At 40.6% G+C, this 27,869-nt stretch overlaps 1 protein-coding gene across 1 annotated transcript in view; it reads left to right on the plus strand.

Annotated features, from left to right (window-relative positions):
• PAPPA2 (pappalysin 2) overlaps nucleotides 1–27,869 on the plus strand; it is a 283,912-nt gene that overhangs the window by 206,282 nt on the left and 49,761 nt on the right. The window contains exons 14-17 of the mRNA XM_032393459.1: nucleotides 439–610; nucleotides 4,040–4,217; nucleotides 5,423–5,636; nucleotides 26,672–26,840. Coding sequence (XP_032249350.1) covers nucleotides 439–610; nucleotides 4,040–4,217; nucleotides 5,423–5,636; nucleotides 26,672–26,840 — 733 coding nt within the window. The remainder of the gene's footprint in view (nucleotides 1–438; nucleotides 611–4,039; nucleotides 4,218–5,422; nucleotides 5,637–26,671; nucleotides 26,841–27,869) is intronic.

Genomic DNA, 27,869 nt, shown 5'->3' on the forward strand with positions numbered 1-27,869 from the left:
ATTAGTACCTGACACAACCAGGGGCCCCAAGGATTCACTCCTGACCTGGGTCTGCTCTGATTGTTTGGGACCCAGAAGTACTGGTTGTTAAACATTTTGAGGATTGCTCTCTGATCCAGCCATTTCTGATGCCATCCAGAGGTCTTGGGACACATTCCCCACCTTGTCCTGTCACCATTTTGTCCTGTCACCATTTTGTCCTCCTGGAAAAGCCGTGGAAAGTCAGTTAATCATTCATTACTTGTTAACTGATATTGTTCTTGTTTATTTCATGTCGCAGGGTTCCAGGTCACACAGAAGGAGGCGATGAATTCAATGTAGGTTTTGGAGAAAAATCATTCTCTTTGGTTTAGAGGCACTTTCTAGAGGAAGCTGCAAAGTTTTTGCTGCTGCCTGCTGGTCTGGAGTCTAAGATGCTTTTGTTTCTGTCGTCCCCAGCTGTGTCCATCGGCCCTGTGGGGAGCAGGGCAGCTGTGTGCCATTGCTGCTTGATCATGCCGATATGGTGAACTGTACCTCTGGTGGCCCAGGTCACATGAAGTGTGCTATTACCTGTCAAAGGGGGTTTGCCCTTCAGGCCAACAGTGGGAAATACCTCAGGCCTATACAGGTGAGTTGGAAACCCGTGGTCATCAAGACCAAGCTCCAGGGAAGGGAAGGGATTTATGCTCCCCTCCCTGGCTGAATGGGGGAAGGGCAGGTGTTTTTAAATCACTTGAAGGAAAGATAAGGACTCTAACAAGCAAGGAGAGCACAGCTTCACAGAAATGCAAGGTGCAGTTCCCATTAACTAGGGTGTCAGTTTCTCTCATGCAGACAGCAGGTAGGGACGCTTATCCCGTTCTCGTCCTCCTTTCCCTGTCAGAAATCACAGTCCCACTTTTGCCTTCAAGATGAGAATTTCACAGTTTACCTTTTCCCACAATTTGTAAGCAAGATAGGTTGTAATCAGTTTGTCTGTGGCTCATAGTTTGACTCCCAGCCTTCTTTATATAAGAAGGCTGGAGAAAGAGTCTGATTTTCTTCCCTCTGTTACTGAGGTGGGGATTATATCATGATTCTAGCTTTTGCCTAATTTTCCACATTTCTCCAAGCTACCATAGCACCATTTCCAGCATTTGGAGGTAGTAGAATATATTAGTTAAGAGCATGGCTCAGGTGACAAACACGGAATGAAATTTTGGCTCCACTGTTTATTAGTTATATAATTTTCAGTAAAAACAAACAAAAGAAACTAGTCTCTTTAAGTGTTCTTCCATATTTGTGAAATAATGAGGACAGAAGTATTTATGTCATTGAGTCATAATGATGACTGATTGGAAATAATTGAAAAGCTTCTAGCTAAATGATAGATAGGCACATAGCCCTCATTAAGCTGCCATTACTATGAGCATGATAATGTATTCTCAACTAAGAATTCTGTTTTCCATCTTTCCTTTAGAGAGCTTTCAATGCTCTACAGAGGAACTTTAAACTTGAAATCAGCCCTTAGAAGACATGACCATCATATGAGACAGAGAAAGGATGCATTAGGGAAAAGATAATGGTGCTTGAGGAGAGAACCAGAAAGACATGGAATGATGAGGAAAGAATGGATGCATGACTGATAGTCAGGTATCATTGGTGCAAAAGATTGGAATTGCTTGTATTTTGTACCAATTGACTACTTAGCAGGTGGTAGATTCATGGAAGAATTTCACTTGCTTAGAGATGGTCTGAACTCAAAGACACAGTTGTTGGTTTCAGGTGGTTTAGGTTCTGCATAGAGAGAAACAGTTTTGATAGACCTGGAGACACCAGCTCCTTGGTTGATGGTGCTTTGGTCAGAAAGGCAGAGCTCTTGTCCCCTGTTCTTCACCCAGCTTAACTTACACTAGAGAAGAGATAGAATGACAAAAAAAAAAAAAAAAATAGGGACTGACTCCATTTGTGTGATAGGTAAAGAGAGGGAGAGAAGAAAAGACAGTGTTTGCAATGCATTACAATTAGGAGCACAGTCAAGACAAAATGGACAACACTTAATGAAGCCAGGAGAAAAACCAGGCAATATATGCAGAGTTCGAGATGGATTCTGTAAGCGATCGTTGTGGTTCGAGCCAGGCTTCCACGCTGTGATAAGTGTGCAAGGGGCAGTCTGGGTGGGGAGGAGGAAGGTGGGAGCTCACCCTCTGCCAACCATGTGGTGGAGTCAGCAAACAGCTCTCCAGCTGACTGCTCCTGTCACCCGAAGCCAGCCCCACTAAGGAAATTATACAATCCCAGCTCGTGATCACAAGACAGTGGGGATATTTGCTTTTTGTTGACATAAGAACTGAAACTAAACAGAAAAATGTGTCTGGCTTTGACTTGGGTCCTTCTGGCAGGCAACAGGGAAACATTGGGAAGAGAGAGGCACAGCTGGCCAGGAGTGGGTGTCAGGGGTGACAGGTGCTTTCACCAGTCATTTTACCTTTGGCTTCACTGTCACTGTGGTCTCCTGGCGGGATGGCTGCTGAGCCGCAGAATGGGGCCGCAGAATCTCCCCGCGCTCTCTTTGACCTGTGGTAACCCATTGGCTGGAGTGATGGCTGTGCTCTTTCCCAAACAAGCCATGAGCTTCCAGGTCTCTCAGTCCCAGCTCACTCTGTCCCCCTCACTCTGGACACGTTCTTCTCCCCTTTCCCTCGGCAGCTGGGAAGTCCTGCTCATCCTTCACAGGCCAGGTCCTGTATCACTTACTCTGTGAACCTCCCTGCAGACACTGGCCTCCTGCTCGTGGAGGGACAGTCCCTCCTCCAGCCCCCATGGTGCTGTCTCACAGAGTGAGCACCTACATAAAATATGGCTGCCTCTTTTTACATTTTTATGTTTTCTTTCTTCTTGGTCCCTGTTCCCTACTTCTTTTGTTTTATCATTTCCGTTCTTTGTATTGTATTCTCGCAAATCACTACAGAAAGAGTAGGCTATAATAAATAACAATGTATATCTCTTGCATTTTCCTTCCATATTTCCTTTCCTCCCTTCCTCTCTCTCTTTCTCCTTCTTTCCATTCTTCTCCCTTTGTTTTTCTGAGCCATTGTTTCAACCTATGATTTGCTCTGCTGGTAGATGATTAGCTCCTGGAGGGTGTCTTGTTTATCCAAACCTAGACAGAACTTGGCCCTTCTAGGTGCTCAATAAATGTCTCTTCATTTATTTAGTGATGAGGAACTCCAGGGCTACCCCACAAAAATGACAGGCTCAGGGAAAGGGCTGGAATCTCTCCAATTTAACCAGAAGATTTGGAAGGTGCCTTGTATGCATTGATTCTCAGCTGTTCTTAGATACTGTGCACCATTCTCAGTGGAGGTAATTATGTTCAGGAGCATTATCAGTTGGTTTATCAGCCAGGCTCCCAGCAGGAAACAGATGACATGCTCCGAAGTGGGCAATTTGAGGGAATTTAATACAGGGACTACTTATGAAGGTGGAGGCAGGATACAGGGAAATTACAAGGAGTTGGTGCAGAATCCCAGGGGTCAAGGGGTGACATCACCAGTAGGCCTGAAGAGTTGACTGCAAGGAGCAGGGAGCAGAACCCACAGGAAGAGAGTGTAGGAGAGGATGGAGAGGGCTACCAAGGGACGAAGCCAACTGGCATTACTGAAGTAGGAAGAATAAGCGTCCAGACCTCCCTTTCCCTCCGGGCTCTGCAATCTCCTGCCCGTGGGTCCTGGGTGCTAGGCCTGGGCACAACCAGAGGCATGAAACCCACAGGGGCACAGAGCATGGTGGAGAAGGGCATAGAGTGGATCCAAGAGCACAAGGGAGGCAATCAAGAGTTGGCCTGGAGGAGTGTCTCCAATGATTCTCTTACACTAACAGGGACGGTCAGCAGCAGCCTACCTGGGTATTGAAGACCTATATCAAGCCAGTAGGGCCTAAGGAGGGAACAAGGCAAAATCATTTTACCTATTTTGAATGTTTGCACAAATAATCACCAGGATTCCTCCAAAGCCTGGAAACTACTTTGATAAGCTTTTTCATGTGAACTTGATGGAAAAAAATTCTCTGTTTGTAGAAGGAAATTCTGCTCACATGTTCCTCTGGGCACTGGGACCGGATTGTGAGCTGCATGCCCCTTGATTGTGGTGTTCCCCACCCATCTTTGGTGAACTATGCGACCTTTTCCTGCTCAGAGGGAACAGACTTTCTGAAACGCTGTTCAGTCTCCTGTGTCCCACCAGCCAAGCTTCAAGGTATTGTCAGCCAACCAAGAACTGAATGCAAGTTCTCTTCAGGCTCTCTCTCTTTGGGGGTACTTTAGGGATTTTTTTTCTTCACCCAGTACTCTTCTCATTTGCTCTGCTGTGCCATCCTCTTCTGATAACACCACCAAAGTGCCAAAGGGCAACACCATTTTTGTCCCGATGACATACAAGAATGCCCTGGCTCAGATCTCATGAATGAAAGACACGTAGACTTCCCTGTTTTTATTTGATTGTATGTCCTCTGGAATCAAGCTGACTCACAGTGGCCTGATCATATTAATAATCAAGAAACACTTTATCATGCAAATTTTTTTATTTAATATTTACAACCTTCCTATGAGCTAGGTGCTTTTAGTTCTATTTTATAGATGAGAACAGAGTTCTATGAGTTGTCCCTGGCTTACTGCTAGTAAGAGATGAAGATAAGGTAGAACCTGTTCTGACCCCACACCTTGCTCTTGACCTCTTCTCAGACTTTGGTGTGCCTCTCAGTGACCCAGGAGGCCTGTTACAAATGCTACTTCCTGAGCCTAATGCTGACAGAGCCTGATTTAGTAGGTCTGAGGTGGGTTTGTGATGCAACTGTGGGAAATTCATGGATTGCCTTCGGAAGAACCATGAATTACACTGAGGCATATAGTGTGGTATTTAAGTACAGAACTCTGCATCCCAACTGCCCAAGTTCAAACCCTACATCTGCCCCTTATTAGCTTGGGCAAGATGCCTAAACTCAATTTCCTCATGTGCAAAATAAGAGATAATGATGGTATCTGTTGCAATGGGTTGTTTGAGGTGTGAAGTTTATATAAGTATTATAAAATGCTTCGGCATATAAAAAGCACTATAAATGTGTCATGCTTTCCATGACATGGTCACTACTACATTTTTATCATTTGTAGTTAGGAAGTGAGGTCATGATTTATTTAGTAGCCATTCTATCATTCAAGGAATGAAAGGGAGGTCAGGGAATCATTATCTGACCTCTGTTCTTTGTAAGAGATCCCAGTGGATACTCAGCGAGTAAAAAGAGATAGGATGAGCCCTGGACCTGAGATGCCAGAGAAGCTGCTCCACCAAGAATTATGTGACTTCCTGAGAATGCTGACGGGTTGATAGGTTTTTGTTCTTTTTGGCTACACTTTGATTTCTGGACTCTGCTCTGAGCATCCTGTGCTTCTTTTTCCTGGCCTCAGGACTGAACCCGTGGCTGACCTGTCTTGAAGATGGGCTCTGGTCCCTCCCCGAAGCCTACTGCAAGTTGGAGTGTGACGCTCCTCCTGTTATCCCGAATGCCAGCTTGCTCCTGCCTCCCTGCCTCCAGCACAACCATGACGTGGGCTCTGTCTGCAGATACGAATGCAAACCAGGCTACTATGCCGTGCCGAGTGCGGACAGTAAAGTCAGGAGGTGAGCTGGCTTGTTCTTGGGTCTTTGCGCTTCTCTCTACCTTCATGCTCTCATTTGTAAATCCCAGACCAGTGCTTTGGAAATAATATGAAGACCTTCTGGGTTGTCCATTGCTTGTTGTGTTGGTTTGTTTTTCTATACAATCTCTCTTCACCTGCACAGGTATATTCCACAGTCATGCAGGCAGGTTGACCAGGTGTGCTTTCTGGAAAGCTATTCCTTCCCATAGAAGATCCCACAGCCTCACTTAGGTGATTTTAATGGAATCTCTGCCTAATTATCATTGTCCTTGAAAGTAAGTGTTGGGAGCTTCTCAGGTGTTGTCACCTGAATCCAACTGTGGGTGGAACATCCTCATCAGGTCGGTTGGGAGCTTATGGGATGATGGTTCTGGGAGAGACCGCCTGGGCTGGTCCCCAATCCAGACATTTATTACCTGTGTGATGCTGGGAAGGTTTCTTTCTCTGCTTCAGTCTTTCTCATCTGTAAAGCAAGGATAGTAATAATAATATCGACCTGATAGGGCTTGGTGTGGGGACTAAATACATTAATCAATTAATAAAACATAAGGTTTGGTAAATTTATTTTTAACACATAAAACATATTAGCCATTAATGTTATTGTAGTCTCTCTGCTTTCTCCCTGCTGGACTTCCTGTATGTGCAACTCCTAGACCCAGAAGCCAGGGTGCATTTCTTCTGATCAGAAAGAACAAAAGGAAAGGCTTTGAAGAGAGTCATGCTGGGCTTCAGATCCCAGTCATCTCCTCTTTTTATCAGCTGAGTAACCTCAGGCAAGTTACTTAACTCTTTGGGTCTCAATCTCCTTTGTAAGTTGAGGATAATGCCCACATCAGAGGGTTGAGTTGAAGATGAAATGAGATAATGCACATCCAACCCAGTGCCTGCCTTGTGCCAATTGCTCAATAAACGGCTTCAGCAAAAGAAGGTTTTTCTGAACAAACAAAACAAATAAAAAACTCAGAAAAAGAAACTCCTTGTACTCAGTAAATAGTAGCTATTCTTTCCCTATCATAAATTATGTTAGTATAGGAGAAAATCCAGTTCATTTCTTACCCAGGACTTAATTAAAAGTCCGACCATAGTAGGTTTTTTTTTTAAAGATGGTTTTTGTTTTTGTTTTTGTTTTGAACTAATACGATCCCACCTATGGCATTACCAATGATGCCAAGATAGACAAACTTTGCTTATAAGCTAAAATTCTCTAAGGGGACAGAAGAATATCAGGAAACTTGCTCTCTGGCTCACATGTGCCCTTCACCCCACCATCTTACTATGGGGTGGATTGAGTCTGGCTTTGCCCAGAGCCTTATACTACAGAGAAAGCCCAGGCTTCTATGTGGGAGGGTGGGGGGAGCAAGTCAGGCGAGAGCTAGGCTGATGAGAATATGAATAATACTGATGAAAAATTCATAAGAGACAGCACTCCAGTTCAGTGGACTCTAGCAGGTATAGTCAACAGTTTTTGACAACCGAAAACACATTTGCATGTGATTTTCATAGGCTCTAGATCAATTTGCATAGGCACACATTGAAAGACAGTGAGGACCCAGGCCATCTTCAAGTGCGAATGGTATTACAACTCCTCTAGAGGAGGCTGTTTTCTAGCTTTTTCCCCTCTTGTTTCTTGCCTCCCTTTATACAGACTTGCAACTGACTCACGTGTCTGCAGAATAGCGCAGAGAAGAATAATTGAGGGGGAGAGCAAAGTCTCAGGACCAGGAAGAATTGAGGGCAGAAGGATGATTTCTAGCTCCCTCAGCCCACAACTTGTGTTGGGAATGAGGCTTCCCCCCAGAACTGTGGGCTCTCTGCCTTCCCCTGCACCTCGGGCTCAGCTGGCTGCCCCAGCCACGGCAGGGGCACACAAAGGCCATTTGTTGGTACAACTTTTCTGGTTGAGAAACTGGAAGCTTGCAACATCGGCATCGGTTTTGGCATAAACATTTACATTCACAAACACCATGCTGAGGGAAGATTAAATTATTTACCACACTGTGTAAACTGATTTAAATCTTAGTTTACACCTGTTTACATAGCAGGCGGCGGATTGGTCATCAGAAGTTTGCAAGTTGGGCGTAAATCACTGTCACTTGCCACTTCTGTTTACCCAACGAACTATGTCAGCCTTGTTCCCCGCTTGGTGAAAGAGCCCAGAGTTGTACAAATGGGGCTCTAAACTTCTTTCTAGGACATGCAAGCAGGAGGAGAAGAAATTGAGAAAAGCAGGCAGGGAGATCAATCCAGACAGAGTGGGCACATGCTAATTTTATGCAGTTCTGCAAGTAGTGGAAAAAACCCGCTTGATGGTCAGATTCGAAGCTTGTTGTTTGCACAACTCTGAACAACGGACTCAATATCCATGTGTCTCAATTTTTACATCCATAATGGGAGGGGTAGTAATTTCTACCCAATAGTGTTGTTTTGAGGCTGAAAGGAGGTAAATGTTCTGGAAGCATTTTATCAACTATGACGTTCAATGTAAGTACCATGTATTGCTTTTTGTTCATTTCTTTTTAAAACAAGGAAACAGCTACAAAAATGTCAGCCAAGTACATTCCCTTCCTGCTCTTCTCACATCTGTTGAATGTTGTTTCAAGAGAAAAGAAAGACAAGTACTGGATCTGACTTTTCTCTTTGGATCAGCCCATTTAAGTTTTGTCCCATTCAGCTCAGAGGGGGCAGGGAAGGCATAGCTGCAATTGGCAAGTTCATCGCGTGTGTGCTCTCTGCTGGTCTGAGGAGGATCTAGGCTCCGACCTCAGGGAGCACACAGCCTCCGGGCTCCCTCTTTCCTGTGCTTTATTTTTCCTTGAAGCATAGCAGAGAAGGAGATAGCTACAGGAGAGGCACATTCACCTGGCCCCGGGATTCCTGGCCCCTTCTTCCCAGGATTTGAAAGTGGCACAGCCCACACTGAATCTAGTTCCTGAGGACAGGGAAAATGCAATGGCTTAGGCCTGGGTCAGGGACTCTGATCTTGAAGTCGTGGCTGGAGTCAGCATCACCCAAGTCCAATGGATTCCCCAGAGGGAAATTCAGAAGGAGGGTAAATGGATGTTGGGGGAGCAAAAAATATCAATAAAACAAAAATAAATATCCATTATATAGTACAGCTATACAATGGTACAGCCATACCATGAAATGGCCTGCTACCATCAAAGATGTTTGGAAGAATATTAAAGACATGGGAAAACATTCACAGTACAATGTTAGGTGGATAAAAGCAAGAAAGTAACTGTTATAAATGTTAGAATCTCTATTTTTCATATTAAAAAATATTTTTATCACTTTTATATTAGCTAGAAATGATTATGATAGTCGTAGTCATAATCTCTAGGTAGTAGGTTTATAAGGAATATCTCTTCTTTTTCTGCTTATTTGTATTTGCTAAATTTTCTAGATTTTATAATGATATAAATGGATAAACAGTTTAAAAACTAAATAATGAAGTGAGCTAAGAGTAGATTATAGCAATTTGTGGAGGCAGAGAGTAATAAAAGGAAAACTAGGCAGATCTTTCTAAGTAGGTGAACCCAGGAGAGACCAGCACTCTAAGACGGCATGAAGAAAGGTATGTGACCTTTCCACCCTATGCCCAGATCCTTCTATGTTTTGAGGACCAGCACTGTCTTTATTCTCGAAGGTCATCTCACACCGTTTTTCCTCCAGTCCTAACACCTCTTCCCAAACTTCCAGCATATCACCTCACTCCCCAAAGTGAAGGGTCTGCCCACAGGTGGGCAAGCTAATCTATGCCCCAAACATATACTCCCCTTTCCTGCTGTCAAAAATGAAGTTCACCACCTTTGCTCTGGACCCCATCTCCCTTCTTGGGGATTTCTCTCCACCCATTTACCTTCTTCTTTCCTACATCTGAGGCATCTCTCTTCCTCTTGCCTGTTACTTCTCTTTCATTATTCTCAGGTTTCTCCCACCTTACCACTCAAATAAGCAGAGCCTTTTCTTGATCCCATGCACCTGCCCTCAGCTACCACTCCAGCTTTCTCTCTCCCTTTCACAATGAAACTTGTTGTAAGAGTTGTTTGTATTCACTCTCTCTAGCTTGGCATCTTTTCTCTCCTTCACACTTTGACATTCATGTTTTTACTCCTCTCTCTTCACTAGAGCTGTGCTTGCCATGGATCTTTCTGCTGCCAAATGCAGTGACTCTTCTTGGTCCTCAGGTTACTTGAGAATATTTGGTTTATGTTGTGGTCACCATGAGAGATAGGATGGACCCTTCTACCCATAATTTGGTGTGGATGTTGAAACTAATGATACCACATATAGACCAAGAGACTCTGAAAAGGTTTATTACTCATATAATGAGGCCTTCTGGAAAGAGAAGGGGAGGACCCCAGGTTGACCTTCAAATGGCTGGAGAAAGCAGGGAAAGGAGAGGGCCTGGGGTTTTATGGTGCTTAGGGAGTGGGGCTTGTGTCAGGGTTTCTGCATGTGAACAGAACCTGTGTGGTTTGAACTTTCTCCTGAGGCCAAAAGAGGAAGCATACAGCTTTCTGATAGGCTTGCTCAGATATGGGAGATGGTGGGGCTTGAAAGCTGTCAGCAAACATTAAAAATGGAGTCAGGCTCCTTATTATAGCATAGTTGGCTACACTCTGCTTGAAACTTCTTCCTTGATAATGTTCTTTTTCACTCCCTAATTTTCCTTCTTCTTCTCTGTCTCTTCTCAATTTTATTTTCTGGATTTCTCCCCTCTGCCCATTTCTTCAGTGTTGGTGTTTCTCTGAGCTCACTTTTCTCTCTTATTCTGCACACTTGTCTGGGATGAAGCTCATTTACTCTGTAGCCTCATCCATCATTCACATGCCGATGCTTCCTAAATCCGTACCTCCTACTCTAGTCTCTTCCCTTAGGGGCCATAAGGACCATTAGAACAACTGCCTGTGGATATAGCCACTTGGATATCCCATCTGCATTTTATACTCTTACTATATAAAACACAGCCTATTATAATCTCTTTCAAATCTTAACATCTTCTGTGTTCCATGTGGTTGGTCAGGCCAAGAACCCGCACATAACTTGAGATTCTTCAGTGTTCTTCAAACCAGTCATCAACTTCCATCGAGTGTCATCTTACTGACTCTCAGATATGACCATTTCTCCCAATTTCTGCTGCCACTTCTCTATACCAGGCCACTATCCTTTTTCACTTCTGAACTGGTCTTTCTGACTCTAGTCTTTTTCCCTTCAATACATTCACCACTTTGCAGCAAAATTGATCTTCAAAAAACAGAATTCCAATTACAGTTTTCCCCTACATAAAATTGAATGGCCAGCCATTTCACTAGGAAAATAAAAAATCTTAAAATAGTTTCAAGGTCTTATATAATCTAGCTGGACTTTGCTTACTTCCATAGGCTTATTGCTTACTCTCTTCCCTGGGAGACCACTTCCCTCCAACTGTTCTTTTTCATTCCCTGATTTTCCTTCTCCTTCTCTAGGCTCTCATACCATTGGATTGATGTTACTTCCTCATCTAAGCCATGGCTAACATGCCTCTGGGCCAGAGCTCTCCCCAACAGTGACCTTTGCCTTAGCTGACTCTTACTCCTGTTTTTAGCATAGGTACAGTTTTATCTAGGAAGACTACCAAATCTCCCCAGTCTGGAAGAACTGCCCTTCCCAGGGTTCCATTGCACACAGAACTTCCCTGACATCATTTATCTCACTGAGTAGACATGGTCTGGTTACTTATCTATATTCTCCAAGAGACCACGAATATTTGTTTAGCTTCGTGTGCCCAATGGATACTACATTTTTTGGTAGGTACTAAATAAATACTTTATGAATGGAGGAAAGTACATTTATTAGAAAAATCTTGGTAGGAATTTGATATTAAAGTTGATACGAATCAGTGGTGCAGGAAAGGGGGCAGTTTCTTATGAGGGAGTGGAGATCTCTATTTCAAGGGCTTTAGAGTAGAAGAACTCTAAAAATATATGTGTATGTTTTTCTTCTAACAATTGTCTCAGCAACATGGAAGGAATCATTTTCTCCAAAGGCTGTTTATTTTTGTCTATTCAACACACATGTAAGCTTGATTAGCACAACTCTGTACAAGTTAATTGTCACACAAAAGGATTAGACCTCTCAACAAGCTCACCAGAACAACAGTTCCCATACCTGGCTGCACATTAGTATCATTTGGGGAGACTTAAAAAATCTTAATGTTCAGATCATACCCCAAACCAATTACATCAGAATCTCTGCAAGTGGGACCCAGGCTTTAGTGTTTTGCAAAGCTTCCCAAGTTGCTCCACTATGCAGCCAAAATCAAGAAGCACGAGTCTAGGGGAACCTTTGTTTCTGTAAGAACAGTATCAGTCATGGGATTTTGACTTGTCTAAAAATATCCAGAGTAATGTTTCTTTTTTCAAAATTAGTGTAACAGCACTTTTGCATGCCAGATTTTTACATGTCTCTTTGAGGCTTATTTATATTTGGAGTTAATTGAAAAAATACAAACAATTGTAACACCAAAGGAATTGTAGTATTTTCCTGAGTTCTTTCTTATTGACATTTTACAACACATACACAGGCTCCTTTAAGCCGCTTTCTTTTCCTCCCCTGCAGTTTTCTTCCACATAGACATCATTGTTCATCGCCCCTTTGTTGTTTCATTAACTCGACTTCCAAGGAAGGTAAAAAAATGTTTTTGACTTATATTTTTATCAAAAAGACCATATTATAGTCTCTCTTATCTTTCACTCCCATGGCTACCTTTTTCTTATTAGGTGTTATCTTTATGTGCGAAGGTTAGATTAACCTCATTAGGGCTCATAATTAATTTAACTTACAAATTATTCCAACCTTCTAGCCTTACTTAGCCTCTCCCTCTGTAAGTCATTAATCAAGATGCCATGTGAAAGGTGCTGTAATAGTCAGATCTTTTTTAGAGTGATTGTAAACAGCCATACTTTCTGAGAGTCACTCATGATATCAGCTTTTCCAAAGAACACAGATCTATTTAAGTTCTATAAACACAAATGTAGGTCAAGACTGTAAAAAACAGTCCTCACATTATGACTATTTAGTGTTTAACAAATGTTTGGTTGGTAAACCTCTTTAATGGGGGTTTGTCTCCTCTGACTTGGAGGGAGGGTTTGGGATGGCCGTGGATTATACATGTGGACTTGACCCATCTCTACACACAGAAAGATCATTTGGTATGGCAGAGAGTTAAAAAGCATAAGGCCTTGGCTCTGTTCTGTTGGGTTGATGATATAATAAGATGATAGTATAATATGGTATACTATGATACAGTAATGTATACCTTGATAAACTGTAATAATAATATGTTTCAGTATATTATTAGATAGATGAGGAAACTAAGACTCAGAGTATCATTAGTAGCCTTCCCGCAACCACTCAGCCAATTTGTGATGTTAAACCATTCTGACTCCAGAGCCCATGCTCTTGGCTAACAAGACTTTCAATATTGAGCAAATGACTATATCTCTCTGGGCATTTTTTTCCCACATCTGTAAAATAAGGGGAAATCTTGAGTGACTTCCAGCTCTAAAAGTCTATATTTTATTTTCTACCTCAGTAGAACCAATGAGAAGAGTTAGCACTTTGGCAGAACACCATTGAGATAAGTGATACATAACAATTTATTGCCACCAGAAAAAAAAAAAAAACAGAGAAGCAGTGATATGTTACTGCACAGGCACAATCCTAGTGGGCAGTACTTAAGGAAATACTGGGAGAACTTCTGGTCTGAGTGAACAGTCAAGGTTTTATCCTCTTCCTCTCGATAGGTTTTGGTAAATTGTTCTCTATTCACACCCAAGAGGATTGAATCCAGGTCTTCCTTGAAGACAGAATATGGGTACATTTTTAAGATCTCTAGAATTGAATTTAAAGATTAAGTACTTCCCTGAAACTTCCCTAAAGAAGAAAATTTAGTCAAAATGCTAGGAAGATTTTCCTTAGTCCAAGATTTATCTCTTGGCTTAGTGGTAAAGTACACAGGTTCTGGGATTAGTGAGATCTAAGTTTGAATCTTAACTCTGCCACTTATTAGCTCTTAGACCTAGGGCAAGTTACTGATCTATACTGAACATCGCTGTTTTTATTTACAAAATGGATATTAGGAAATAGAATTACTTATAGCTTTTTATAAGGATTAAATTGGATAATAGATGTAAATAAGTGAACACAGTTCTTAATCATATGAAGCTTTAGGTCAGCAATAGCTGATATTTTATCATCATCATCATCAAAATCATCATCATCAGGTTAATGACCCTTGCAAAATGACTGTTGCTTTTGGTGTGTTTAGCAGGTAAACTTCTTTAACAAGGAAAACACTCAGCTACATTTTTATCAGTGGCTATTGTCTCCTATCCATTGTTGATGTCTATATTCCTGAAAAACAACGTAGGGACAGAAAGACAGAAGCTGGCATTCCAAGTAGGAGGTACAGGTCTTTGGTTACGAGGGCCAATGGGGGAGTGTATTTCCTCTGCCTATAAAAGACACACACACACAGGAAAAAGAAAGTTCATTAAATTAAAAATATATATGTGCAGTTCCCTCCCCCAATCAGAACCCTCTCTGAATGCTTCATCTCATCCTGCTGTCATCTCAGTGAGTTATCCAAATACTACAGTGGCTTCAAGTAGACCATGAAAGGGAAAAGGGGATATGGGGGGGTGGGAAAGAAATGGAAATGAAATAGTCAGCAAGATAGAGCTGGACATACTTGAAAAATTGGGGCAAGCACATAAGGTCAGACTGGTGTGGGAGCAGATAGGAAGGGCATGTCCTGGAGATGTCATCTAGATTTTTAGACTCTTGATCTTTTTGAACTGTAGCTTGAACCTCTGAAGTTCAATTGATTTTATTGTACCATAGGAAGGGAAAGAAAGACTTGGCTAATGAAATGGATATGTGTAGTTAAGACAAATGCTAAACCTCCTTAAATATCCTGGATTTGCAATTTCTAAAAACTCAGTAAAATAATCTACATAATTTTTAAACTCTGTGTCATAACATTGTGCATATACACATATGAACAGCTGTTAAACCTATGTGTATATATAGACGGAGACACATGTGCTATCTATGATTTGCCAATTAAGGGACACACTATAATCTCTATGTACACTCATGCATCTGTGAGAAATAGAAATTTGTTTTCTTTCCATTAAGACATTGTCTGGCTTTATAATTAGTGATTATAGTAAATACATTCAAAGTTTATTCTTGGAATCCTCAATTCTCTTGCCATTGTAGGATAATGTGAGCTTTAGGCTAATTGATTACAGCCTCTTTTGGCATTAAAGTGAGTAAACCTTTTCTCCAAGCCTTGGCCACTCAAATGCACACCTGGGTGCAGGCCAACTCCCTGCTGCGGGCTTCACAGGGCTCCAGTGATTGGTATGCAGGCCTTTACTTCAAACACAGCATTCGCTGAACTCATAAATTTCCCTGTGACCTTCAATCTCAAGCTAGAGAACATCTGATTGTAAAACTGTCCTTCCTTTTTAAATATTATATTGACTTCTGATTTCTCTATTAATGAGGAAGAATAATTTTTAAAATATTATATGAGTAAGCACTGAATTTTATACACACACATACACACACACACCCCAATAGGACATTCTTCAACCCATACTTTCTCTCCCTGATGCCCTTTCTTTGCTTTTTTTTTTTTTCCTCTCCTTATCCCATCCTCTGTCTCAGGCTCCAGCTAATGCCTTCTTTGGCCTAGTGGGTGAACATTTTGATTGTGACCTTGCCTTTGCTGTCTAGTGATGGAGTCAGTTCAGGCCAAACTGATTTACAAACTATCTCCTGAAGGATTCTGGGTGGGACAAAAATCTGAAGAACTGAGTAGGGTGGGAAGACTGAGTAGAATGTTAACACTGAACATTCATATCCACACACACAGGGAAAGAGAGAGAGAGAGCAGAGGGATGGACAGAGGAGTGTGTCTGAGTAGATTTGTTGGTTATCAGAGCTAATAATTTCTGCTGCTCATTGGGAATTGTATGTGCCATTCATTGTGCTACATACTTTATATACACTAACTTATGTAATCGTCTAATAACCCTATACGGAAGCTATTATCAGCCCCAGTTTTCAGATAGGAAAACTGAGACAAGAAAGCTAAGTAATTTTTTAAAAGCCAGAGATGTATTTAGAGCCACATCTGGAGTTCAAGCATTAGTCTCCTGCTTCCAAATCATCTGCTCTTCACCACTGTGTTCCTGATGGGAATCACCCAGTGCAGCCACTAAAAACCTGCTGAAGGCCAGTGGGACCTCTGACTTTCACACCTCTGGGTTCTTACATGCATCGATCTTCTGGCGGGTATGCCCCTCTCCTCCTTCCCTGCCTAATGAACCCATCTCCAAGTGTTTCTTTCCTGCTAACCTTCATGTCCCCAGGCAGTGCCGGTGGCTCCCTCTTTGAGCTCCCATAGGTCAGTATTCTGGTTCTCTTATGGTATTATTATTTGTTTCTAAAACCATACAACCTGGGCACCTGGGTGGCTCAGTTGGTTAAGTGACTGCCTTCGTCTCGGGTCATGATCCTGGAGTCCCGGGATCAAGTCCTGCATCAGGCTCCCTGCTCAGCGGGAAATCTGCTTCTCCCTCTTACCCTCCCCCCTCTCATGCTCTCTCTCTCTCTTTCTCATTCTCTCTCTCTCTCAAATAAATAAAAATCTTTAAAAAAATAAATAAACTACATGACCTAATATAATGCATAGGCATGTACTAGATGCTCAGTGAACATTTGTTGACTGGATGTATGAATGCTGAATGATGAAAGATGGGGAAGGCAAGAGATTCCTATTTAATAGTTTTTGTTTTGGAACCAGTTCACTCCTGCATTTCAGTGTAACCACCAGGTCCTTAAGTATACACTGAAGGGAATGAATATTAGAATTCTGCGGTAATGTTAATTGCCATTGTATGTTTGGGTTTAAATTGCATGCATTGCAGAAACTTCAGAATGTTTTAAAATTTGGGGGTGACATGAGAAGATTTGGTAAGAAGATAAACCCTGTTAGCTTTATGGAGAATTGTGTGAGGGACCCAGAGACTCATGCAAAAGAGAATTAAGTGGGAGCTATTGAACTTAAAATGAGAGAGGCTGAGAGTTGGACAACTAAGGCGGGGCAATGAAAGGGGGAGGAAGGGCCCCAAACTTGAGTTAGGTGTTCAGACCTGGGGCAAGGCGTTATTGCATCTGCCAATTTGGAGACCTAAGATTTAGTAGCAGAAAGCCCAAAGATAGAAGTGAGGGGTGGGGCTTAGAAGTAGAACTATCTGTACTTTTAGGATTTAGCACACTGCTTATTCTGACAGAGAGGCACTATTTTACATGGAAGAAGAGCTTTGTAAGGGGTATTTTTTTGAGTCAGGGAAGAATGAAAAACCAAAGCCAAGGTGTCTAGTGGGATGGTCCTGCTGACACTGTTTCTTATCCAGTGGAGTGGACTGGGGCTAAACATCGAGGGCCTGCTGTACAGAGGGTGGACTCACTGATGGGCTACGGACTGGCCATGACTGAAGTCTGCCTGCTCTTCATTTAGGATATTGACTTGAGAAACCAGGTCTACAGTTTGTTAAGATAAAAACTGGTATGGAGGGGCGCCTGGGTGGCTCAGTTGTTAGGCGTCTGCCTTCGGCTCGGGTCATGATCCCGGGATTCTGGGATCGAGCCCCGCATCGGGCTCCCTGCTCGGCGGGAAGCCTGCTTCTCCCTCTCCCACTCCCCCCTGCTTGTGTTCCCTCTCTCGCTGTCTCTCTCTCTCTGTCAAATAAATAAATAAAATCTTTTAGGAAAAAAAAAAAACTGGTATGGAGTTTGGAAGTGCTGATGGTTCTCTCTGCGGTCGGGTAGAGGACTGTGTCTTTTAACACAGTCTAGAGTAATGCTTCTCAAACTTGAATGTGCATAGGAATCACTTGGGGATCTTGTTAAAATGCAGATTCTGATTGAGTCAGGCTTGGGTGCAGCCCGAGATTATGCACTGCTGACAAACTCCGGGGAGATTCTAGTGCTGCTGTTCTGGGAACCACATGGTAAGTGGTAAAGGGCTAAATTATTCTGAGTAAAGAGGCTTCTAATTTCAATTCAAAAGCTGACTGTGTGCCACATACAGCGCTTAGCCGATTAATGCTTTAGTTTCCTAATCTGTGTTATGAAAATAATGTGGTTACTCCTTGCTTTTACACCTCCTTTTTAGAGATGTTCTATGTGATAGGATTTTGTGACATTCAGTATAAATGTACTAGGTAAAGGGAGGTACTTTATCTGCAGCTTCATATCTAGGAATAATGGTGCTTCCATATTGTGATTTAGGCATTGGCATCAGATGGATCATGGTACTTACTGATCCTTCTCCTTCCATTAACCAGTTAGATAACCCCAGGCAAGTTATCCTACTTTTCTAAACCTTATTTACCTCATCTATAAAATAATACATTCATTGAACTAATGTTTATTGGTGCCTATGATGTACCAGACATTGTGCTGGAGACTGAAGATATAATAGTAAATATGGTCTTGCTCTCACCAAGCTTATATTCCAGTGGGGGAGACAGGAAATAAATTACTAAAACTAAAAAAAAAGACAAAAAAAAATTAATTAGAGTATGCATTCCTTGAGACAGGTGCTTTGATTAAAAACCAAAAACAATAAAGGTGTAAAATAAGGTTGCTCTGGAGTGGCAAAAATTATTTTTAGGTAGGAAGAAGAGCCAGTCAGAAGAGCAAAAAGAAAAACACAAGCAGAGAGAATAGCACCAAAGTCCTTTGGCAGGAAAAAACTTGGTTGTGCTTGGGATTCTAAGTCCAATGTGGACAAAGTACATTAAAGGTGAATGGGACATAGGATGAGGTCAGAGAAAGTGGGACAAGATTATGCAGGACTTGTAAGAAATGAGAAAGTTTGGATTTATTCCCATGCAAGAAGAAGCAATTGAAATGTTCTAAGCAAGAAAATGACTTGATGTAATATATTTATTTATTTTATAAAATATATCTCTGACTGGTATTTGCCAACTGTATAGGAAGGGGTCCAGAGAAGTGGGGTGTCCAGTTAGTAGGTGAGAGATGGGAACTGGGGCTAGCATTCATCACAGTGGAGATGCAAGAGGTATGGCGACAGATTCCGGAGATATTTGGGAGGAAAAACTGAGAGGACTTGCTGATAGATTGAATAAAATCAGATGGCGGGGAGGTTGGGGAAAAAGGTAAAATTGACAGAAAGAGTAGAATCAAGGATGTCTTTAAGTTTCAAATTTGAGCAACAAGGTAGATGATGGTATGGGGGTGGTTGAGGAAGAGGATGTACAAAGATAAGGTAATCAAGAACTCACATAACAATAGTCCTTCTCACACAGGGGGGTTTAAGGATAAAATGATATAGATATGTATTATTCTGCATAATCCCTAGCACTTAAGTGCTCAATATTTTATTGTTTTTCTGTTATTGTTATTATTCATGAGGGACTACCCATTGGAGACACCAGATGCCCTTGATTGGTAAAGACATGATAATTCTCTTGGACTCAACAATCATATTTTTATTTTCTCCGGTGAAAAATAAATAATACTTTTGAAAACCCTGCAGTGGTGATAAAGAATAGGGTAGGATAGACTCATGTGTGCCTCAAGCAACATCAATCAAACTTTCAGCCAAGTTTTGATTACAAGATCTTTATTTCTGGCAATGGTGTAAGAAGCAGAAAGAGCACAGCTGGATTTTCAGCACTAGGTGGATACCACAAGTTCTGGAAATTGGAAAAAAGCATCTTCTAACTGGAAATTGTGGTGATTTGTCTGGAGTAGTTAGAAGGAAAATAAATACAGACCTTCCCCTAGCCCCAACTCCTCATGGTACCATTTACAGAGTAAGTTGTCTGGCTGTAACTATTCCTGTTTGGTCTTTGCTAAGCATTCAGCCTTTTTAACCAAGGTTCTTAGGTATGTGATTTTGCTCTCTGACTTCTACATCTAAGGTTAATTTTAGCTATAGGAAAGTAGTGTAGATTTTAGTGGTTTTCCAACCTAGCTACATATAAAAACTGCTGGCCAATTTAAAAATACAGAGTGTAGGGTAGTCCCAGGATATTGACTTAGTAAGCCTGTCAGTCTAGGTTTTTAAAATGTCTCCTACATAATTGGTCTACAAATGTCATTTGGAAACCATTGGTCTGAGGATTGGGGTGTTATATTATGATTTGAAAACTCTGGATTCTGTTCTTTCTTTTGCCAATGAATTGCTTGCAATGTGGCATTGGACAAGTCACTTCATAGTTCCTAATGTGATAGTTCAGCCTCTTTTACTCCATTGGAATGAAGAAAATATAGATAGCTAATAGTCAGTGAGTAGAATGTTTTACGTGAAGGACATTTGTACTGGACTAACAAAGAAGTTTGGAATCCCTGTCCTGGTGAGGGTCTGCCTGTGTGCATCGATCTAGTATCCAGTGCCATCATTCTTTGAAATGCAAACCTACTCATTTCATGATTTCAAAGTGCCTCTTGACTTTTGATTCATAACACTTTATATGAAGGAGTTGAACCATGGTAAATAAACCAATTTTTTCATTAATGATTTTAAAAGGCTCAGAGGACACTCCTCAACACTAAACTTAGAAGAGGGAGCTGTGGCACCCTTGGAGATCAAAGTCTTGCCATTACTATAGGCTTTAGTCCCCTTCAAGGGCCCTTTGTGGAAACCAAATTTCCTGGAGTTAAGAGGAATCCAGGACACTGAATTCTTGCCCTAATCACAGTCTCTTATGGCCAGAACCAGCCCATGGCATTCAAGTTTCGAGAGATTGACAGGCATTGATATGGAGCCAGTAAGACAGGGCTTGCTATTGGGCCTTGAGTAACTAACCAATCAAATGCATTGTGAGCAGTCTGAGGGTAGAACTTGAAGTGGGTCATCTGATAGAGTGCCATGAAGAAGCTGTGAGAGGTGTATGGAGAGATGGCCATAGGAGGCCATCCCTATACAAGGGAGAAGAAACTGGGAAGGAGAATCCATGAAGTTGAGGGGGCATAGGGACACCTATAGAAAGGAAATGCCATTTCCTAGGGAATCAGGTCTCTCTCCCAACCTCCTCTCATCCCTGCCTGTAGTGTCTCCTGTGGAGTTCAGAGGTACCAGTGGGAGCTCTGTTGCTTTCCTTTCTACCTTCCAGCATTCTCCCTGTCTATATTTTACTGATATTGCTGGTGGTTTGCATCACAGGGCCTGTCATGTTGTTCAGCTACCACCTACAATGGCCAACTTACCCATGATCTATCTACCTTCACCACTGAGGTTATTAAACTGGCAAGGAAATATATGAAATCGGCATTCTTGAATGGCTCTTCATGCTGGGCAAGAAAAGGGAGGACTATTTCCATGTTGAAGAGTTCCAACCAATTCAGAGAAAAATACCACATGAAGTCAAAATATTATCATCTTGGCCAAGCAAGGGTTTTCCTTTATAACCATGCTGACATGCAAGGTTTTATAGCCTTGCCTCTTCCCTGGTGTCAGTGGTATGGCCTGCTCTCTCCAGCTGGAGGATGTCAATTCAGCAGAGGTAGGGGAAGGATTTCATCTGTGGGAGGTGGTAGAAAGAAGAGAGTCCCTGGGAGGATATAAACTCTGTAGTGTGAAAGAAGAGTAGAATATCCAGTCTACAAGAGGGACAAAAAGGAGTTTAGTTATAATCAAAAGAACTACAAACCTTTCATTGAAAATAGATTTGGGAAGACATTTTTAAGTGGCATCTTTCTTTAGAGAAAGAAGCCATATACTAAATAGTACATAGTGTGTGATTTCATTTATATAAAGTTCAAGAACAGGCAAACATAATCTATGCTGATGGAAGTCAGAATAGTGTGGATTGCAGGGGTGAGGGAAGGTTTAACTGTAAGGAACACCAGGGGAGTTCTGGGGCCCTGGAAATGCTCTTTATCTTGATCTGCATGATTACCCAGGTGTATTCACATGTAAAATTTCTTTGATCTGTGTACTAAGATTTGTGTAATACTCTATATGTAATTTATTACTCAATACATAAACTTAAAATGAATCTTCTTTTTTTTTTTTTTGCCACACTTCTAAATGTGGTATCAGGATAAAGGACATCTGGGATATTGAATAGGATAGAGATGCTATTAATATTCAAAGTGAGCTGTAGAACATAAAAGGAACTGTTAAACCAGACACAGTGGAAGGACCACAGGCTTTGGCAGCTAGTCACCTAGGTCTAGGTCCTAATATACCTTTTACTGTGGATCTTTGAGCTAGCTTTAAATCTCTCTCACACTCAGTTCCTTCTGTATGTGGATAATAATATATTTACCTTAACTGCCATTTGGAGGATTCAATGAAATAATGTATATAGGTATTTTGCCAAACACCTGAAATATAACTCAAAAATAGTATTTATTATTAACAGATAGTAGATATATGTTCACATAAACCATGATGCTTAAGAATTCCAGTCACAAAATCAGATTTCTACCCTAAAATGTTCCTGGGAATAAAAGTATGAATCTCAATAACTGTTTAACATCAAACTAAACAATGAAAAGCTGAAAGCTTTTCCTCTAAGATTAGGAACATGACAAAGATGCCCACTCTTGCTGCTTTTATTCAACATAGTATTGGAAGTCCTAGCCACAGCAATTAGGCAAGAAAGAGAAATAAAAGACATCTAAATTGGAAAGAAAGTAACACTGTCACAATCTGCAGATGATATGATACTATATAGATAAAGCCCTAAAGATTCCACAAAAAAAATCATTAGAACTAATAAATGAATTCAGTAAAATTTTATTTATTAGTTCAGTGAAGAACTAACAAGTAAATTCAGTAAAATTGTTTCTATATACTAATAACAAACTACTACAGAAATTAAGAAAACAACCCCATGTACAATTGCATCAAAAGGAATAAAATGCCTAGGAATAAATTTAACCAAGGAGGTAAAACACCTGTATACTGAAAACTCAAAGACATTGATGAAAGGAATTGAAGAAGACAAAAATAAATGGAAAGATATTCCATACTTCTGGATTGGAAGAATTAATATTGTTAAAATATCCATACTACCCAAAGCAATCTACAGATTCACTGCAATCCCTATTAAAATTCCAATGGTGTTTTTCACAGAACTAGAACAAACAGATCTAAAATTTGTAGGGGCCAAAAGACTCTGAATAGCTGAAGTAATCTTGAGAAAGAAGAGCAAAGCTGGAGGTATCATGTTCCCTGATTTCAAACTATACTACAAAGCTATAATAATCAAAACAATATGGTGTTGTTATAACAGACATGTCGATCAATGAAATAGAATAGAGAGTCCAGCAATAAACCCACACATATATGGACAGTTAATTTACAACGAAGGAGCCAAGAATATTCAATGGGGAAAGGGCAGTCTCTTCCATAAATGGTGTTGGGAAAAACTGGTCAGCCACATGTAAAACAATGAAACTAGACCCTACATTGTCTTACACCCTACACAAAAATTGACCCCCAATGGATCAAAGACATGAATATAAGGCCTGAAACAACAAAACTGTTAGAAGAAAACATAGAAGGTGAACTCTTCAGCATTGGTCTTGGCATTGAATTTTTGGATTTAATTCCAAAATTGAAGGCAACAAAAACAAAAATAAACAAGTGGGACTACATTAAACTAAAAAGCTTCACAGCAAAGGAAACCATCAACAAAATGAAAAGGCAACCTACTGAATGGGAGAAAATGTTTGCACATCATATAACAAATAAGGAGTTACTATCCAAAATATATAAAAAACTGAAACAACTCAATAGCAAAAAAAAAAAAAAAAAATTAAAAAATGGGCAGAGGATCTAAATAGACATTTTTCCAAAGAAGACATACAGGTGGCCAACAGACACATGAAAAGATGTTCAAAATCACTAATTATCAGGTAAATGCAAATCCAAACGACAGGGAGATATCCTTTCAAACCTGTTAGAATGGCTATTATCAAAAAGACAAGAAATAACAAGTGTTGAAGAGGATGTGGAGAAAATATTGTTGTGAATGTAAATTAGTGTAGTCACCATGGAAAACAGTATGGAGGATCCTCAAAAAATCAAGAATAGAACTACAATATGATCCAGTTATTCCATTTCTAGGTATTTATCCAAAAAAATGAAAATAAAAACACTAATTTGAAAGGATATATGCACTCCTGTGTTCATTGCACCATTATTTACAATAGCCAAGATATAGAAACAACCAAGTGCCTATCAATGGATGAATGGATAAAGAAAATGTAGTGTATATACATGGTGGAATACTACTCAGCCATTAAAAGAAGGGAATCTTGCCATTTGTGACAACATGGATAGATCTTAAGGATATTAAGCTAAGCGAAGTAAGTCAGGGAAAGACAAATGCCATATATTTTACTTATACATGGAATTAGAAAACCCAGAACAAATGAACAAATAAAACAAAACTCATGGATACAGAGAATAGGTGGATGGTTATCAGAGGGGAAAGGAGGTGGGAATAGATGAAATGGGTGAAGGAGGTCAGTTGTGTGCTGAAAAATGGTAACTAGACTTATTGTGGTGATCACTTTGTAGTGTATATAAATATCAAATTATCATGTTGCATATCTGAAACTAATGTTATATAATAATTTTGCCTCAATAAAAAACTAACAAACATTCCTTCACTTATTTCTAAATGGAGACTGTTCAAATTATGTTAAACTATTAAAATTTATTTAAATTATTTGATTTAAAAATATTTATTTATTTGAGAGAGAGAGAGCACAAGCAGGGGGAGCAGGAGAGGGAGAAGCAGACTCCCTGCTGAGCAGGGAACCCAACACAGGGCTTGATCCCAGACTCTGAGATCATGACCTCAGCCAAAGGGAGGTGCTTTACTGACTGAGCCACCCAGGTGCCCCTATTTAAATTATTTGAAATCAAATAAATGCATTCTGTGCTATAGGATCTAGGGCAAATTGTTTCATATTTCTGAGTATATTTCTTTATCTTTGAAAGAGGAATAATAATACTATTTCATCAGGAAATACCAGTTTGTTACCATGTGTAATGTGCTCTGCAATATGCCTAACACACTGTGAATTTTAGTTAAATTATTCAACCTGAAAGATACTTAACTAATGCCTAATGTAAGCCAGATATTATTTAGGAATTATTATGAGGAATTAAAAACAAGAATAAGACACAATCCTAGCCTTCAGGAAGTTTTCACCTTAGTGGAAAAGAGAGACATGTGCACGTTTATAAAACAATTGATAAATATTTTGCTAGTGTAACGTTAGAATACTGGAGAAGTACACAGGAGGCCTTGTATAATAATGTGACAGTCATTAAAAGTTGTGGGCATATTTAAATTTAAAAAGAGCATCATGGCCCTGGAAAATAATAATTTAAGGCCACCATATGGTTGAGTCCATGGCCACGGAATTACTTCTGTTTCAGAATCAAAGCTCGTAACCAGGATTGCTCTGAATCAGAAGTGGATGCATTAAAACAGCAACATGGAAAGCACCTTCAAATTGGCAGTGAGTCTACCTCACTGTCTACTTCTGTCTACCTCAAAGTAGTTTCTCTGGTTGGAGGCCATGTTCGTGCATGAGAAGGAAGAGCAATTCCTTCAGGACAGTGTTGAGTCATGCCTACTTTGAGAACCTATGAGTGCTTTCCAAGGAAAAGATGGACTTGTGAACAAACAAAATGGCCATAGTAATCTCTAGAAAGGTCCTTGCCCTTCTGAAGTTCAGGCTAAGAGTTTCTGTTTTAAAAGAAAATCTATATGCTGCATCTTCTCCCCTCTCTGGAGAACTAAGATATATTGGCAACTTCATCAATTATATTACCATATGAACATTGATGATCCCCACATCACTTCCGGGTAGTCCCCTGAGTGTGTGATAACTTTTTTCTTTCCTTCATCCCACCTGGCATTTCCCAGTGCACTTAGGTGTGAGGCTTCTCCGAGATGAAAAGCTTAAATAAAACCCAGCTGTAAACAATCTAGACCCTGCACTGATATTTATCAAGCTCTCTTGAGAGATTTATATCAAATATTACAGGCATACCTTGTTTTATTATGTTTTGCTTTATTGTGCTTTGAAGATATTGCAGTTTTGGGTTTTTTTTTTTTTTTTTTTACAAATCAAAGGTCTGTGGCAATCCTGCACTGAGCAAGTCTGTCGGTATTGTTTTTCCAACAGCACTTACTCACCTCATGTCTCTGTGTCATGTTTTGGTAATTCTCGCAATATCTCAGACTTTTTCATTATTATTGTATTTGTTATGGTAATTTGTGATCAGCGATCTTTGATGTTATTATTGTAATTGTTTTGGGGCACCATGAACCATATCCATATGAGAGCAAACTTAATCGATAAACGTTGTGTGTATTCTGACTGCTTCACTGACTGGCTGTTCCCCCATCCCTCTCCCTCTCCTTGGGCCTCTATATTCCCCAAGAAACAACAAAACTGGAATTAGGCCAATTAATAATACTACAATGTTCTCTAAGTGTTTGAGTAAAAGAGTCACGTGTCTCTTGCTTTAAATCAAAATCTAGACATGATTAAGCTTTCATTGTTTGTTTCAGACATAATGCTATTGCACACTTAATAGACTACAGTATAGTTTAAACATAAGTTTTATATGCACTGGAGACCAAAAAATTCATTTGACTCGCTTTATTGCGAGATCTCCCATTGTAGTGGTCTGGAACTGAACCTGCAATATCTCCAAGGTATGCCTATACGATACAATAGCTGTTGTTATCACTGCTAAGTGTCCACTACTATTTTTACTTCCATGACTTAGAAATTAGACTGGTGAGGTAGGACCTTTAGTTAACAAGAACCAACTGCTCCTGCCTATTTGCTAATCCTTATCCCATATTACTGAGAACCCAGGCTTCTACCATGACCTCCTTGAGGGAGTCTAATGGGCTATTTTGTTTCATGTCTCATCAGCAATTTCCTGAAGATACAGTGCCTGGAGGGTGGAATCTGGGAGCAAGGCAGCTGCATCCCAGTGGTGTGTGAGCCCCCTTCTCCTGTCTTTGAAGGCATGTATGAATGTACCAATGGCTTTGAACTCAACAGCCAGTGTATGCTCAACTGTAACCAGGAAAGTGGAAGGGTAAGATGACTTGGTTTTGGATCAGGCTCTGCTCTAATCTTGATGACCAATCCAAGAATGTTGACTAGAAATGATCTAAGTGAATCCCAATAGGCAGGGCCTTACTAAGTTGGGATTCTAAGCAGCAGTGTTGATATTATTCGATAGAAAATTCAGAAGATAACCACGTTTTTGGAATAGTTTCTCCTGAATTTAGAACTTCCTCTTGGATAAAAGGAAAAACCTGACAGTTTGGGTACCTGGGTAAATTCCAAAAAATGCTGGGCTTTTGCTTTGGCAATGTGATTTCCTCCCATGTATGGCCACTGACCTAACCTGGCTCTGAAAGCTGGTATCATATTTTTCAATAGAACAGAGTTCTGAACAGAAACACAAATTTCTCAGCAAAGGCAAAGCTGAAAGCACTATCTGACTACCATTCTTCCTAGGATTTTGGCACAAGAGGTCTCAAATGAAAACCACAGTCTTATCGTGGTTATGTGATGAAAATCAGTTTTAGTTTGACTCTTTTCAAGTACCACACACATACACACACGAGACAGGAAGTTAAGCAGACTTCCTAGGCAGAGATCAATGACCTTGACTGCTCTCCTGGCACATGTCTGTCTCAGTGTCCAGCACTCCAAGGTAAGCACTGCTGGACAGATGTGAAAAGAATATGCCATGAAATGAGACTCCTGAGAAATCAAACACATCCGTTTGCACTGATTGTTTAAGGCCTCAAGGAGTTGGCCCTGGATGAAGGGAGAGTTTTATCTACAATTCTAAAATCTTGCTTTCTTGGGTTTTGTGAGTTAGTGCTATTTTCTCTGTGATCTGCATATAGTATACTTTGTGATTATTGGGGGTATGGAGCCAAGAGTCACACAAACCAGCATACATATGGAGAAAGGAAATAAAACTTTGGTGAGATCAAAAGAAACTATAATGTGTCCATTCAAGCAGAAAGGCAAAAATACCTTTGGAAAAATTATGAATTGGTTTCACTGGATCACACTCCTCTTGAAAAAAAATCTGACATTTGCTACA

This window comes from Phoca vitulina, unplaced genomic scaffold, assembly GCF_004348235.1.
Source record: "Phoca vitulina isolate PV1807 unplaced genomic scaffold, GSC_HSeal_1.0 scaffold73, whole genome shotgun sequence".
In the NCBI taxonomy this organism is placed as follows: Eukaryota; Metazoa; Chordata; class Mammalia; order Carnivora; family Phocidae; genus Phoca; species Phoca vitulina.